A 15,762-nucleotide genomic window follows, 5' to 3' on the forward strand; every position below is an offset into this window, starting at 1 on the left:
GAAAAGAAAGAGACAAGAAATGTGGAGGCCTAAGTTTCATAAAGCTTCTTGTGGTGAGCATGTCGATTAAGCATCAGGTTGAACAGAATTGGTCCGACTTGTATTGGCTCGACGCGTGATCACTACATAGTATGCACCCATCGCCAAAAGCACAGCAAAAACAAAGCCGAACACAATGCCAGCAATCCCACCAGCTCCAACTCGGCTCCTGCCATGCTGGGAAGTGGATGCTCTGCTCTCATGTGCTGGAGTGGCTTCAACTACTTGTGCTGCCATTGGCAAGGGCGAGCAATCGGACAGGTAACAAGGCTCTTTGGTATTGGGGTTTTGAGTGTTTGGATGGAAGAAATCATATGCTGATGGTGGAAAAGCTATGGGGTTTTCATTAGCGACCCCATGAGGAGCTCTATCTTGAGCTCTAGCAATGGAGAGAATAGTTAAGAAAGTGAAGAGCAGGAAGGAAACCATGGGGGACATGTTTTGCGGTTCCTTGAAGTTAGTGTACTTTTGGTGAACTTTTGGTCTTTCGAACTGGCTTTTATAAGGTCTTTAGGAAGTGGTGGTTGCTTGGAATTGAATTCTGGTGATGGAAGAGGCGAAAAGGAGGGAACAGAATGATTGGGAATGTATTATTTACCATCCCATGACTTAAAACTCAGGACTCCCCAAACTGCCTTAGTCAGTCAAGAGTGTTTTTTCTTTTTTGGTTAAATTATAGACGGAAAATATACACTTAACATCTTCAAACTATCAGATGTTTCTCCCTTCCAAAATATCAAAACTGACACACTATACTCTCAAATTATGAAAAACCTATACTCACTCTAATTGAATCATGGCCGTTGAGATAGAAGAAAAATAAGTGACATGGTACAATATTGATTGTCAGATCTTAATGAAAGTTTAAAGTGTGAATATTTTATTAGTTTAAGATTATGTAGAGGGGGCAAACCGAGCGGTCAGAGAAGCGGCATACTAGCATTTTCCCGTAAAGAATATATGCAGCAACTTCAAAATTTCCTGTAATAATTCTTAATTATGATCTTATCTTTGCATTATAATTCAACCCTTTTAGTAGGTAATTTCTTACAATCTTACTTGTAATGCTGCTCACCTTGACATGACTTTGAGAATATTACATTCTCTACTCGAGTGCCTTCAAAATATCATGTTCTAATTTTCTCCCCTCAAATGCTTCTACTCAAAGACACGTGAGTGGGGAATGGGATTATAATGATTTATTGATTAATTATCAACTTGCTTCTCTTGTTCCTCACTAATCATATACTTTGAAGTTTGAACCCAAAAATGTACTGATGTGTATTAATTTGCGTGCGTATAAACATATCATGCTTTATGCAGCCACATGCAATTAGCTCTTTCATACTACCACCCTGTTAACAAGCGGTATTTGGGGGTGGCAGACAAATTAATGTAACATCATGGTATTGAATATAGTATTGAAACGTGGTGAATGGGCTCTTACAATGTTTGGAAATGAGCCTTGGCTTTTTATAATCGATTTAAGAGACTCCAGCTGTATATAAAAAAAGATTTTCTTAAGTTCAAACTCGAGTAAAAGAGAGATAAATAGATAAAGTAATATTGCAGTATCATTGCAGCTCATAAGTTTAAAATATTAATTTAAAATATTATTATTGTTTTGGAATTTGAAAAATTTGAATTGAGATTTAAAAAAATTGAATTGTTTATTATATTTTGTATAAAAATTTAGAAAAATTGTAATGATGAGATGAGAAACTCATATTGTCTTTACCCCAAGCTGCCCTTAGATTCTAGAAAAGACCCATTCAAATTCTTACCCAAAACTGTACGAAAAATACCAAAATGAGCACAATAATCTGCATTTCTTTAATTAATTTTCTAGGTGGAACTCATCTCTTACTTGGAAACAAGTATGGCACTATCACCTTGCGCAATAGTTTGGATAGTGAGGTATTATCAGAATATCTGAAAATATTTTACTACTATTCATTATTTTATTATTACTATTCACAGAATACTTGAGAATAGCACACTACTTAAACGCAATCTTAATCCAAACAATGTAAGAAGAAGGAAGCATTAGCATCAGTTTTCAACAATTTCTTTGCTTAGTTTCTATACAAAGCAAAGAAATTAACGAGGATTTTTTTTTTTTTGGGGAGGTTTTCTTGGCTTGGGGGATCAGCAAGGGTGGGTAGAAGATGCAATATAATATGCGTGTAATCATAAAGGCTAGCCTTGTGTCTTTGGACTTTGGACATTATTACAATGCTATAACGCATGCTGCACCTCAAATCAATGCATTTCTCCTCCCCACCACTCCTAATATTGAAATCATTTCATCCCTTCATGCGTTTTTCCTTTGCTTTTCACTTCTCTCACTCTCTCTCTCTCTCTCTCGTATGCACATTTACCAGTTGCACAAGATCCTTGCTGTAGTTAATTGGCCTTCAGGGCTTGTTCACATGTTTTGGTCATGCAGCTCGCTCTCATTTCACAAGACTCGTCTGTGTGTGATAAATGTCAGCCAAAAACTACATTTTTACACTCCCAAATTACCATTGCTTTTTTATTTGCACATCCTATTTTTTCGTCGATGTTGGAAATCAGAGAAGGCATTAATAATCTACATTTGCAAAATATAATAAAATTTCCAATAACGACTAACATGGTGGCCCCCATCTCTTGGAATATCGGGAAAGAGATTGGTTTGGTCAGATACAAACCCAAGGATGTATGTATGCTTGGGCCGAAAAGGATCCCAGTTCTTAAAATATGGACTGGACCTTTTCAGCTTTTGGATTGGGTAATTTCTTGGGCTCTCTGGACAGTAAACCGAAAACAAAAACGAAGAAAATAGGAAATTAAATATGAAGCCAAATCATAAGGCTAAAAAACATATATACAGGCCCCCCACCCCCTCCTCAAAAAAAAAAAAAAAAAAAAAAAAACTGGGACTGGATTAGTTTTATTTTCATTATAATAAATTTGTTAAAAAGACAGATTCGATTGAAGCTTGTTTCGAATGCTGTCTTATTGATGCAGAGAGGAAAATTTTGTAATTTTTCCTCAAATCCTATCTTGACAAGAAGAAACTACAGTGTTAGTTGTTTCATTTCTGGCCAAACACCTTAATTTATATGCAACCATGCATAAAAAAACATTGATACGCTACATGACAATTGAAAGGTGTTCGATGCAGTTTCATTAATTAATTCATTAATACAAGATGATAATAATTAATTATCATTCTTAATTTACCGAAAACCCATAATTTTAAATTATTTTCTCCGACCTAGAGAAAAGCTCTCTCTCTCTCTCTCTCTCCCAAAACACATCTCTTGTAAGGCCCAGCTTTTGTTTGTGAGGCCGGTTCGTGCTAGAGGGCCCAGCCTTTTTCCTTCGAGGTGTGCGAATGGCGTCGTTTTGGGGGTAAGTATTTTCTTCCTCAACTTCTCTTATTTTCCCCCGATTCTTTCTCCCACTCTTTCTCTTTCGGTTTCTGTTATTCTCTGGGTTTCCCTTTCTCAAACGCCTCTCTCATGCGTAACCCACTTTCACTTCCCGTTTTCATCTCTTCCTCTTCGTTTGGTTGGTTTCGTGAGTTTGAATCGCGTGCCCCAACTTTTCTCCATTTCTTCTTTTCAACATCTGGTTTTCCTCTCCAATCCGACGCCCTCCCTCTCTCTTACTCTGTTTTCTCTGCGTTTTGCTTGGAGTTACAGTGGACAATCTCTGTGAGTGATGCTGAGGCCTTGTTGAACGAAGTGCTACGTTGTTGGGTGGAAAACAAATATTGTGACTGGTTGCTGAGAGCTTATTCATTGGTTCGTGAGTTTGGTGGTTTTTCTTTCGGTTCACCTTGTGTGTGTTGTGTTGCAGTGCAGTGAGTTCGTAATCTTCTCGGTTTCACTTAAACGTTGAGCATTCACCGTAAGTTTTTCACTTCGTTGAGTATTTTATAAATTTTGGTTTGTTGGTTTGGTGTTTTAGAAATAATTAGAAGGGAGTTTGTTGGGTGCTAATTAACATCTAGCAGTGTTGGGATTTTTCTGTTGTAGAGTTGTGAATGGAGAGAAATGTAAATGTGTAGTGTCATTTTAGTTAAATTGTTGGTGATTGCTTGAGATCATGAGCTGCTGAAATAAATATGATTTATTAATAAGTTGAGTTGACATTGGTTTTGATGGTTGTATTGGACAATATTAAGATTAGTATTTGGTACTTTGGGTTGAAATGCGGGCTGTCCAGATTTCTATATGGTTATCTTAGTGAGTTGTTTGTGCTATATTATGGTTTGGGATTATGGGTTTTATTTATTTAGATAGAAGTTGTGTCAATTACCTTTTAACACTTAGTTTATATAATTTATTTTTATGAATAGGTGACGAGTCTGATAGAGGTCATTTTCAAAGCATAGATAATACGCTGCAAGAATCAGGTAATTGGGGTTCCTATGCTAGATTTGCATAAAAAATAAAGAAAATGAACTGAAGTTGGTTTATAAAATATGCATGATATGTTTTTAAAAGAAAATGTGAAAACGACCTCAGTATGTGTGTTTTGTATTCACTCATGAAAATCTAAATGAAAGAGAAAAATAATTTTTCTTGACATGAATAGTGTGGACATGAGCAGCATTTGACACGTTTATGAAATGTGCAAAAAAGCGAATATGATATCTATGAATTTTTGTACGTATAATATAAAATCATTTGGGTTTGTTTATGATCAAATGGAAATGATATGAATATGTTCAACACTTGGTTTGATATGATATGAATATGAAAAACCTTTGGCATACTTATTTGTTTTTATTCTGATTCTGAATATGGTTCTAATATGATGATACTGGTTCACGTGATATGGTTGGTACTAACATGATATGATATGAGTGCAACCACTTTGGAAACAAAGTGGTCTTTTATGTGTTTTTTCCTGTGTGCACACTCTGGGCTTCGAGATTGAAAAAGGAGAAATTTCACAATATGATACTGCCTGGTTTGGCCACTAGGGATAGCACAACTCTACCACAGGGATTAAACATGGTATATGATATAATAAGATGAAGATATTCAGTTATGTTATGTCAAAGTGTTCTTGAATATGAAATGGTTTATGAATATGAAAAGGTTGAAATGTCGCTCTGATTTTTCTGATAATACGTATTGAGATATGCACATGAAAATAAAATGTTTTACTTCTGCATACAAAACTTTCTAAAAAGGGCTCATGTTTACACACTAGTATAGGTTTTCTGCTTACTGAGTTGTTGATAACTCACTTCTTATCTTAATTATTTTTCAGATGATATTGATGACCCAGCTGGGGGTCAGGAATAGAAATTGGAGCTTGGATAGATATGGATAGACGGTCGAGTACCTAAGGGTACCATTGTTAGAAGAAGAGTTTGAAGTTCTTCTTGATGTTTAGATTTATTGAAACTTAAGATGTATTAGTTTATTATGTTAAGATTTAATTTTATTCTGGTTTAGTAGGACCTATGGTTTTATCAGTTTGGTATGTTATCATTATCGGAAGATTATGGATCCCTTGATTTATTATTATTGCAGTAAAGACTATGTGTAGTTTGGAATGGGTTTATTTAGAAGATATGAGATTGTTTTTGTTTATGAAGTCTTTGGAGATTTTTAGATGTGTTGTGAGACATGTTTATAAGTGACATGTAGTAATTGTCCACCCCACCCGGGTATGGGGCGTTACATCTCTTAAAAATCTTTCCACCACTGTCCAGAAGAGGGAGGAGCTTCCTCCAACTATTCGGTCTTCTTCCGTGTTGTCCATTGGTTTTTCTCCGATTTGTTCTCTTGTTTTTCAAAAATAGTATGGAGATTGGCCGATCTACTACTTTTGGCCACCTACGATCACCACGCGTCGACCACAGAACTCCCTAGCTACCGAACTTTTGGCCTCTAGAAAAACTTCATCCAAACAAGTAGTGTGTGAGTCTCATGCATGGACTACGCCATGCACGAGATCCACGCATTGCTGCGCAACAGTGTATGTTTTTTGCCGTCACGTGCTGGAGAAATGAGATAAGCGGTTTTCAATCTTGCAGATCCAATCAACTTCTTCTCACCAACAATGATGCGTGATCCCCACATTCACAGCCATTGGTAGTTGTTCGCCGTTGTATCAGAACATCTACCGAATGTTATTTTCTTATATTTCCATTTCTCCTAACCAAAAATCATGAGAAAGAGAAAGTGGGTGTCTCTTTCAACCAAATTGGACTAGCAAAGTGCAGCACAACACAATCTATTGTAGTTTTTGGTGGTAGTATTGCAGTCCGATCTTCGAACTGCAGAAAATAGCTTTAGGCGGCTTCCCCTCGTGGGAATGGGTGGGAGTTAAGTCATTAGCTCCTGATCCATTTTTTTTCTATTTCTTATATTGTATTAGCTAGTTTGTGATGATTGTTGGGATCTCTCACTCCTTTAACTCTTGTATCTTGTAATTGTTTAATATAATATATATATATATATATATTATGCTTGCTTGAAAAGAAAAAAAATTACTAAAAACCATAGTGTTAATAACTTCATTAGCGGTAGGGTCGTGTGACCTGGCCTGCCTGTCCAATCCTCCTATCCCATTATATATATATATACTAAAAACCATAATGTTAATAACTTCATTAGCGGTCAGATCATGTGACCTGGCCCACCCGTCCAATCCTCCTATCCCGTTAGGGGACAGGTGGCTAGCCCGCCCACCCTAGGTGTAGGTATAGGTAGGTGACTAATAAATAAACTCCACCTACGAGCGAGAAGTGGGTGGCTATCGCCGGGATTTTTATCTGCCCGCCCATATATATATTTATTTATTTTTATTTAAAGAAAAAACAACTATATAAACCAAAAAACCCTAATTTGCTCTCTCCTCTCACATTCTAGTTTCCTACTTCTCTTCTCTTCCCTTCCTTCCTCTCACACTGGTGTTAGGGGTGTAAAATTTTCAATCAAAACCAGAAAAACTGACTAGATTGGACCGAAAACTTGTTTGGTTTGTTTCGGTCCTCCATTTGTGGGATCGAATGGATTTTGGTCCGGTCTCAAGGTGGGGTTTTTCACCCAGGACCGGACCAGACTGACTGAACTATAAATATATTTTTTTAAATATTTTTTATAAATTATATATATTATTTAATATAGTAGTTATATAAGTGAATTTTATAATTTTCATCTAATCTATGACTATTGACAATATAAAATGTTAAATATATAATATTAGTTAACTAATATCAATTAACTAATATATAATTATCAATTTTGATAATTTGAACAACTTTTTTTAGGCTATTTTTAAATAAAATATGTGCAAATAAAGTTAAATAGTTATATTATTCGAAATTATAAATATTGTGGGCTTTTTCTTATACTAATGAGCCGAAAATATACATTACGGGATTTTTTATATACTTCAAGAATGCTATGCTTTTTTGTACGATTGAGCCCCCATTTTGTATACTAGGGGTGACCGGTCTAAGAAAATGATGGGTCCATCATCGCCCCTGGACCGATTTACACCCTTAAGTGGCGCCTCTCTCATCTTCTTCTTTTTCTCCTCTCAATCCTCTTCTTCTCTAGAATCTCCACACTTGTGGCCAAGTCGTAGCCCTACGACAATACAAGCAGTATGACCATGGCTTGGCCATGGGTCTCTACGACCTAAGACCACATTCATCACCACGCCGCCTTGGATTTAAGATTTCTTTGTACGATTTTGTAATGGAAGTATATGGCCACCACACAGATTTGAGTACATATTTGGATTTGTTTTTTTTATTTTGTGCGATTATTGTTGGTTTTATGTGATTCAATTCTTTTTTATATATTTCTATTTTTTAGTGATTTTGTGCTATTTTTCTTGGGAATAATATGTTGATAGATGGGATGGTCGAATGATGGTGTCAATTAGCTCGCCCAACAGGCAGAGACGATAAGAAATGTGGGTGGGGACTAGGTGTAAATGGGTGGCTAACCGCTTGTATAGGGCTTGTAGCACTCTTAATTAGCGATAAAACTCCTTAATTGATATTGTGAAATCACCACTTATCTCAAAATTGGTTAAGTGGATATGAATAGCTATATTTTATTATGTAATTTATATTTTAATACTCTCTCTCACATATGGACCAAACTCTCAATTAAATTAAATAAAATGTATTTAAAATTTAAATTTTGGATTTCTGCTTTAATACTATGAGAAATTATTATTTATCTCAAAATATTAATATGATGAGAATACATAGATTTAATTATTTAATTTATATCATAACAAACATGCATGACATGAAATTGTTCATGTGTTCAGATGGCTGTGGAAGGAGGTCTCCATCTGCGGAAGGAGGACTGTTTATTTTATTTGGATGCAGTCTGATAGAATAAAATAAATTTAAAAGGAAAACAACTACTTATAAAAAGGCGTGAATAAATGGTTTCTTTTTTAATATAGACCGAAGACGTACTGAAGAAAGAAGACAAAAACTCAGATTATTAGGCAATTAATTAAGGAAGGCTTGGGTAGGAAGTAATACTGTTGAATATTGGGTATGAAGCCATGAAGACATGGATAACAAACCATTGCGGAAACCCTAGAGAGAATCACATGATAACCCCGCAAGTCTTGTAGATGGATGAGATAATATTGGGATTTAATAAATTTTATATATCAACAATGTGATCATAATCTTTTTTGTTATATTACTACTGTTGCTAATTACCAACCACAAAGATAAAATAAAATAAAAAAAGAGAAATTCTATTTGCAGTCCCCACTTGGGGACTGCATGTGCAGGCCCCTTATTAAATGAGAAAAAGCATCATTTCAGGAGGGATAGTTTTGTAATTTTTAAAAAAATTAAAAATAAAATTGCCTAGGCTTGCATTGCAGTCCCCAAATGGGGACTGTATCTAGTATTGCTCATAAAAAAATGTTTGCCATTGTTTGGTAACCCTATGTACTTATACCAAAGGATTAGAAAATCTCCATTAATATGACCCTAATTTATTCCTAATCATATTTCGTCATCCAAATAATAAATTTTTCTTTTTTTAAAAAAAAATAAAAAATTCCAAGTCGTCATGATGATGTATAATCTTATATAACATATTTGCATTTTACAAAACATATTTTCTTAATTATATTCATCATTGTGTTGTTTGCTCATATCATTTCTAATGAACGCTCTATTTTCTTTTGAAACACATGCAAATACTCGTAAGGATTAGATCTACTCTTTTTATTACTACAATGAGAAACACATGCATGTAGGGATTATAATCTACATGACTCGCTCGAGTCTTTCCTTTTGCTACTACAACAAAAGAATATACGTACCCATCGAGCTACAACGACTCAACCGACGTCATGCACGTTTAGCTTTCTTTTCCAATATAACCCTAAGCTAACTCTAACCCTAATCATGGATAGTAGCTAGTCCGGTTGCCAACTATCTCGTGCAAGAGTCCAAAGGGAAAACGCTCACCTTCCCCATAAATTATGCCAAAATGTGCATCATCAAACAGCTAAAGCCTCACCTACCAAGGTCTAGACAATTGTGGGAGAGCCATAAAATAAGGACAGGATAAGAGAGATGAGCTCAGAGACTATAATTTATTGGGTAGAAGAGAGACATCCAGCTTTTAGAAAGCAAGGAATCTTAAGCTCTATATATTGACCTAACATGTTTCCTTTTCCTTATATTTTTTTATTCTCTTTTTATTGTCCTCTCAAAAACTGACTAGCAGAAAAGACAAACCATTCAACCTATTATATATCTCTCCTCCAAAAAGAATCACCACCACAAAAGCCAACTCATATTATCTTTTGGGGGGGCTCTGATCACTTTCTGGTACAACTAACATTTGTTTATAGTGTGTGCCTCAAGCTCTTTTATCAATACCCATTTTTAATGATTCAACTAATGATTCTGGATAAGCATGATAGATCAATATTATAAACAAAGCAATCACTTCACTTAAATTATTACAAGATTTAAATTTTCACCACCATGAATTCAGGGTCTGAAAGCAATCACTTTAACTAGAGAGAGTGGTGCAAATATCCTAATTTCTACCCTTTTTTCTTCTCAATTTACCCATTTTTCCATTGGGTATATATCATATCGAATATACCCGATGGATGATCCCTATTATTCATGATAAGCTTTAGCTCTTAATTTCTGAATTTAGAATTATTGAAAAATATTTCCTACTACTCCTTATCTTGATGCCACTAGCTAATATTTTAGTGTCCAGTCTTTGTCACTGTCTCAAAGCAATCATTGAGATTTAGATCAAGAAATTACGGTGAAATTTCACTTTAAGAAAAGAGCCACGACATTGTATCCAGTTTATATATAAACTTAATTTGCAAGTAAGAAGAACACCCACACACAGTATAAAGCAATAAAAAGGTGATCGAGACACTGAGGAGTTATCAGGACCACAAGTCCACAACCCATTTTAATAGCTTAAGGTAGAAACAACGTGAGTACACCAAAAAGCAAAATAAATTACGGATAAACAAGGACGAGAATCAGCAGTACATAAATACATGCAAATCAAAGGGAAAAAAAAAAAGAAAAAAAAAGAAGAAGAAAGAAACACCCTGCCCATAGGCATGTTTATCTACAATTCCATGGTCCTCCATTTACAGCTCTCCAACCCATGAGAAACAGAAACTGATAGATAAAAGGGGACCCTGATCAGACAACTTGCATGCATGCACTATGATATTGTTATTCTTTTGAATCATGATGACCATCCATCTCCATCGATCTTTGAGGATATTATTTCATGGTCGGGGAGGAAAGGCTTAAGCGTTACTTCTGAAGGAACCTAGAGCCTTAATGGCTCCTGCTCTGAGGATGAATTGGTGATAGAAGGCAGCAATTGCAGCTCCAATAAATGGCCCAACCCAGAAAATCCACTGAAACATATATCATATGCAGATAATGATTAGTCTCTCAGATTAATAAAAATATGAACTTTGGACTCATGAATGTGTAGTGGGAAAAAGTAAAATTAGGAAAGGAATTAGAAGAGGTGGGAGAAATATGTATACTTGGTCATCCCAGGCCTTGTCCTGGTTGTAGATCACTGCGGCTCCGAAACTTCTAGCTGGGTTGATACCAGTACCGGTGATTGGGATTGTTGCTAGGTGAACCATGAACACAGCGAAGCCAATAGGGAGTGGTGCCAACACCTTCAATATTTCACAACAAACAAAATCAATTATACAAGACCTATGTAGCCAGTAATTATTATACATATATATATATATATATATAATAATTACTTGTGACAATGCATGCGATGCAGTAGCGCCTAGCCGTTCTTTGTGATTTATTTTTACAGAAAATAGAATTGAATAAAAATTTTATCATATATTGTTATAAATTTGTTATCCCAAAAAAGAAAGAAAGAAAAGATTTACTTTATGAAAAGCTTTTTTTTTTTTTTTTTTTTTTTAAAATAAATAAAAATATGAAGTATCATTAATACTACCTAATGATGCAGGGCCTTATATACTTTTTCTACAAAAAATTGAGTTCACCTAGTTTTATTAAATTTTCTGTACGGTTCAAGAAGATCTTCTTGAAGCTACTGATCTTCTAAAGTAGGGCAAAAATGAAGGCATATCTCTTTTTCTGCACAAATAATGTTGAAAGCGAAATACTTTATCTCTGAAAACTTCAATCACTATGTTTTAACTAAGGAAATTAAGAATCACAAATCAAACAAACACTTGAGAAGAGAAAATGGGCACACATGTGGCCTAATAAATTAAATTAGCTCACATCACTTTTAACGTTGCTGGACAAGATAACGAAGAAAAAATGTCACGAAAGTAATTGCATAAAAAAAGTGAAGTGACGGATTATAAAATATCTTATTGTAAAATATAGAAATCGTTTTACGTCCAATCACAGTAATTTATAAATAAGATTTTTATTAGATCAGCTAGCGAAAGCAAAGTAAATTTTAATTTGTAAGTAAGATTTTTATTAGAGCTAGCGAAAGTAAATTGTGGGGATGAGGATATATGCGAGCTGCTAGCTTACAGGAACATGAGAGTCTCTGGCGCTCCTTTTAGGATCAGTGGCTGAGAAAACAGTGTAGACAAGAACAAAGGTACCGATGATCTCAGCCCCGAGTCCAACGCCCTTGTTGTACCCTGGTGCCAGTTCGTTGGCACCACCTCCGTTCTGGTTGTAGTGAGTCTTTTGGAAGCCCTTCACAAGCCCAACTCCGCATATGGCTCCCAAGCACTGCGCCACCATGTAAAGCACCGCCCTTATCAACGACACCTTTCGAGCCAGGAACAGCCCGAACGTCACTGCCGGGTTAATGTGTCCTCCTATGTTCATGTCCCAATTATTAATAGATATATATATATATATATATATATATATATCATTGATTTTAGCTGAAGTTCTTTGTAACGATCAACCTTAAAAACGAGCAACAACGTACCAGAGATACCGGCGGTGCAGTAAACGAGGATGAAGATCATGCCTCCAAAGGCCCAAGCGATGCCGAGAATGCCGACTCCAGCGCAATCGTCGGCGTCGGGGGCAGAACTCTGGACCTTGTACCCGATCACAGTCAAGACTGTGATGTAAAGGAAAAGAAGAGTGGCTATGAACTCCGCTATCAGAGCTCTGTAGAAGGACCACTTTGTCAGCTCCTCCGGGTCGATCAAAGGCGCCGGAGGTGGATCCTGGTAGTCCTTGGCCGAGTACTCTCCCTGCTCCGCACCCTCAACATCCTTTCCCATTTTTCTCACTAATTACGTCTTGGCTTCACAAGCAACTGATGATCACAGATCAGCGAAAGAACAAAGAGTTTTCAGAAAGAGGAAATGAACAGTAGGGAAGTGTGTTGTGTTTTGCGGTTGTGATGGGTGGATGGATCGAGTACAAAGGGGTATTTATGGAGAGGCACAGAGAAAGGGTCCATATTAATTAAGATTAATACTTTAAGTATATATATATATATATATTTCATTTTTTGGGTAAGAATGTTAATTAATGACATAATTATATATATATATATATATATCTATATATATATATGCCGCCCATTGAGCTTGATTTCGCTTGCATGGACCCACCTTGTCGTCCAACGGCTCTGGATTACTTTTCTTGCATTGTTTTTCTTTTTCTTTTTGGTTCCAGCTAGCTAGGTTAACTAGTGGTGGATCAGGCCAGTACTATGAACAAAATTCAACAACTTCAACGGCTAGCTATGTCTATAATATATATGTATATATTTTTTTTGTTATGTGTGAAATGCATGGTCATGTAATCCAGGTTAGCAATGGAATTTAGCATTAACACTACTAATACATGCAACTCCGATGCTAAGGTTCTAGGTCCTACATTTAGTTTGTAACAAGTGGTTTTGGTTCCAAGCGATCGATAAAAGATAGAGGGGTGAGATCATGCATGATCTGTGCTCGGATTCCTAAATTGCTTGATTAAATTTGATGATCTAATATATATATAGACAAATAGAAAAAATAATCTTACATGAACACCATTAAATGGTTGTTTGATCTCTTTTAAAAATTGATTTATTTTGACAGAAAATAATTATTTTTTGTTGAAAATAACTGATCACAATTGAATAATTTTTTTATAGTATATATATATATGTATGTATGTATATCATCAACACATGGTTTGTCTCAAACAAAAATCCATGCAACCTAGCTAGAGAGGAAAGGAAAGGAAAGATTGAAGTTAGTTGTTAAAACAGCTAGCTAGGTTTGGTCCGAAGTATGTCGAACCAAGAACTAGGGCTACCTTTTTGTCTTTGGTAGGAATTAGAAGAAGTTAAGGCCACATGCAACATCTGATCAAAAGCAGACACTACAAGAAATCAGGCCTTTTCCAGCGATTTTAAAATCGTCACAAAAAAATTCGCTGCAAATAAAGGTTATTTGCGGCGATTTTCAAGTCGCCGCTTGATTTTCGTTGCGAAATTGGGAAATCATTGAGAAAAAATGTATAATTAAATTTTGCGGCGACATTTATATCTTTTGCAGCGATTTTTGTCGCTGCAATAAAATTATTAACTGTAGCGGCATTAATTTTCAGTCGATTAAAGAAAATTGCCGCAGTATTAACTATTTGCGGCGAAAATTATCGCTGTAAAAACATATGCTCCCATTTTAACTTATTAGCGGCGAGTCAAAAGCGCCGGAAAAGCTCACTAAATTAAATCCCCCGCCTTAGGTTTTCTCATTTCGTTCCCTCCAGCCATCTCTCCCCCTTCCCCCTTTCTCTCCGCAGTCCCTCTTCTCCCTCAACCCTCAGCCGCGCACAGCCCGTCGCCAACGGCCCCAGCAGGCCACCGCGACCTCACCTCGACGGCCACCCCCTCCTTCTCACCCCCATCACCAACCCACTTACTCTCTGGTTCCCACTTCCGCCAAAGCGTACGATGCCAAGCCCCTGATCACTCGCATCTCGGCTGTCCATGCTGCAGAGCCCTCGACCAAGCAGTCTACGCTGCCCGTCGCGGCATCGAATTTGAAATGGACGGTGGAGACCTGGAAGTCCAAGACTGCGTTGCAGCTCCCGGAGTACCCGGACCAGAAGGAGCTGGACTCGGTGCTCCAGACCATCGAGGCCTTCCCTCCCATCGTTTTCGCTGGCGAGGCGAGGCACCTGGAGGGAGAAGCTGGCCGAGGCGGCCGTGGGCAATGCCTTTCTCTTGCAAGGAGGGGACTGCGCCGAGAGTTTCAAGGAGTTCAGTGCGAATCGTGGTGGGTTGATCTGTTTTGGGTTGGGAGAATGGCGGGTCAGTTTGCGAAACCCAGATCGGCTCCATTTGAGGAGAGGGATGGTGTGAAACTGCCGAGTTACAAAGGAGACAACATAAATGGAGATGCTTTTAATGAGAAATCAAGGATTCCGGACCCCCAGAGATTGATAAGGGCTTATTGCCAATCTGCGGTGACTTTGAACCTTCTTAGGGCCTTCGCCACTGGAGGATATGCTGCAATCAGAGGATTAGCGAATGGAATCTTGATTTTGCTGAGCACAGTGAGCAGGGAGATAGGTATGCTTTCTTAAACCTATCTTGGTTTCATTTCTCCACACTAAATGTGAGCTTGTCAAGTTTTAGCTTTTGGTACTTTACAATATTCAACGAGCCTGGATCATTGCGTGAAAATTTGAAGCATAGCCTAGAACGTGTGTACCCAAAAAACAGGAGAAAAGATATCATTGTGCTTGTTCATAGTCTGGTGTTTTGTGAGTACCATGCCTATTAGATAGAAACAGGAGAAAAGATATCAATTCAGTACTTAATTGATCATTTTCTTAGTAATTTGGAGGTTACTTAATTTTATTGCGCTCTAGAAGGAAATAGATTGTTATTTTCAAGGGCCTAGAGTGTTTTTCAAAGCTGGAGAATTGAAGGAGATAGGTGCATGCTGGGGGGGTTTTGGTTCTTTGGGAGATGGAAATAGTGGAGAAAGGTGGGTAGAGATCATGAGAGAATGCACAGCATGCATGCTGGCAAACGATTAATTAATTAAGTTAGGTGTTATATATATATTTATATATATATATATATATATATATATATGATAATCTTCTAAATTCATGACCGATTGAGAGACTAAGATATCAAATGGGACATGCATTTTGCTTTCTCAAATTGTTTTAGATTATAAAATTGTTGGTGGGGAAGTTCTGACGACCACGAGTGTGTG

At 36.7% G+C, this 15,762-nt stretch overlaps 2 protein-coding genes and 1 pseudogene across 2 annotated transcripts; 1 reads left to right on the forward strand and 2 right to left on the reverse strand.

Annotated features, from left to right (window-relative positions):
- Window positions 1-66: 66 nt before the first annotated feature.
- LOC108990074 lies at window positions 67-477 on the reverse strand. Its single transcript, XM_018963919.1, has one exon. It carries the CDS (start codon window positions 475-477, stop codon window positions 67-69), a length of 411 nt encoding a protein of 136 aa, XP_018819464.1.
- Window positions 478-10,460: 9,983 nt separating this feature from the next.
- LOC108990111 (aquaporin PIP2-7) lies at window positions 10,461-13,008 on the reverse strand. Its single transcript, XM_018963978.2, has 4 exons — window positions 12,510-13,008; window positions 12,098-12,393; window positions 11,098-11,238; window positions 10,461-10,962 (listed from the first exon to the last, which is right to left on the reverse strand). Exons 1-4 carry the CDS (start codon window positions 12,811-12,813, stop codon window positions 10,849-10,851), a joined length of 855 nt encoding a protein of 284 aa, XP_018819523.1. The 5' UTR covers window positions 12,814-13,008; the 3' UTR covers window positions 10,461-10,848.
- A 347-nt stretch (window positions 13,009-13,355) lies between these two features.
- Window positions 13,356-15,318, forward strand: LOC108990075 (annotated as a pseudogene).
- The last annotated feature ends 444 nt before the right edge of the window (window positions 15,319-15,762 follow it).

The sequence above is a fragment of the Juglans regia genome, chromosome 14 (assembly GCF_001411555.2).
Source record: "Juglans regia cultivar Chandler chromosome 14, Walnut 2.0, whole genome shotgun sequence".
In the NCBI taxonomy this organism is placed as follows: Eukaryota; Viridiplantae; Streptophyta; class Magnoliopsida; order Fagales; family Juglandaceae; genus Juglans; species Juglans regia.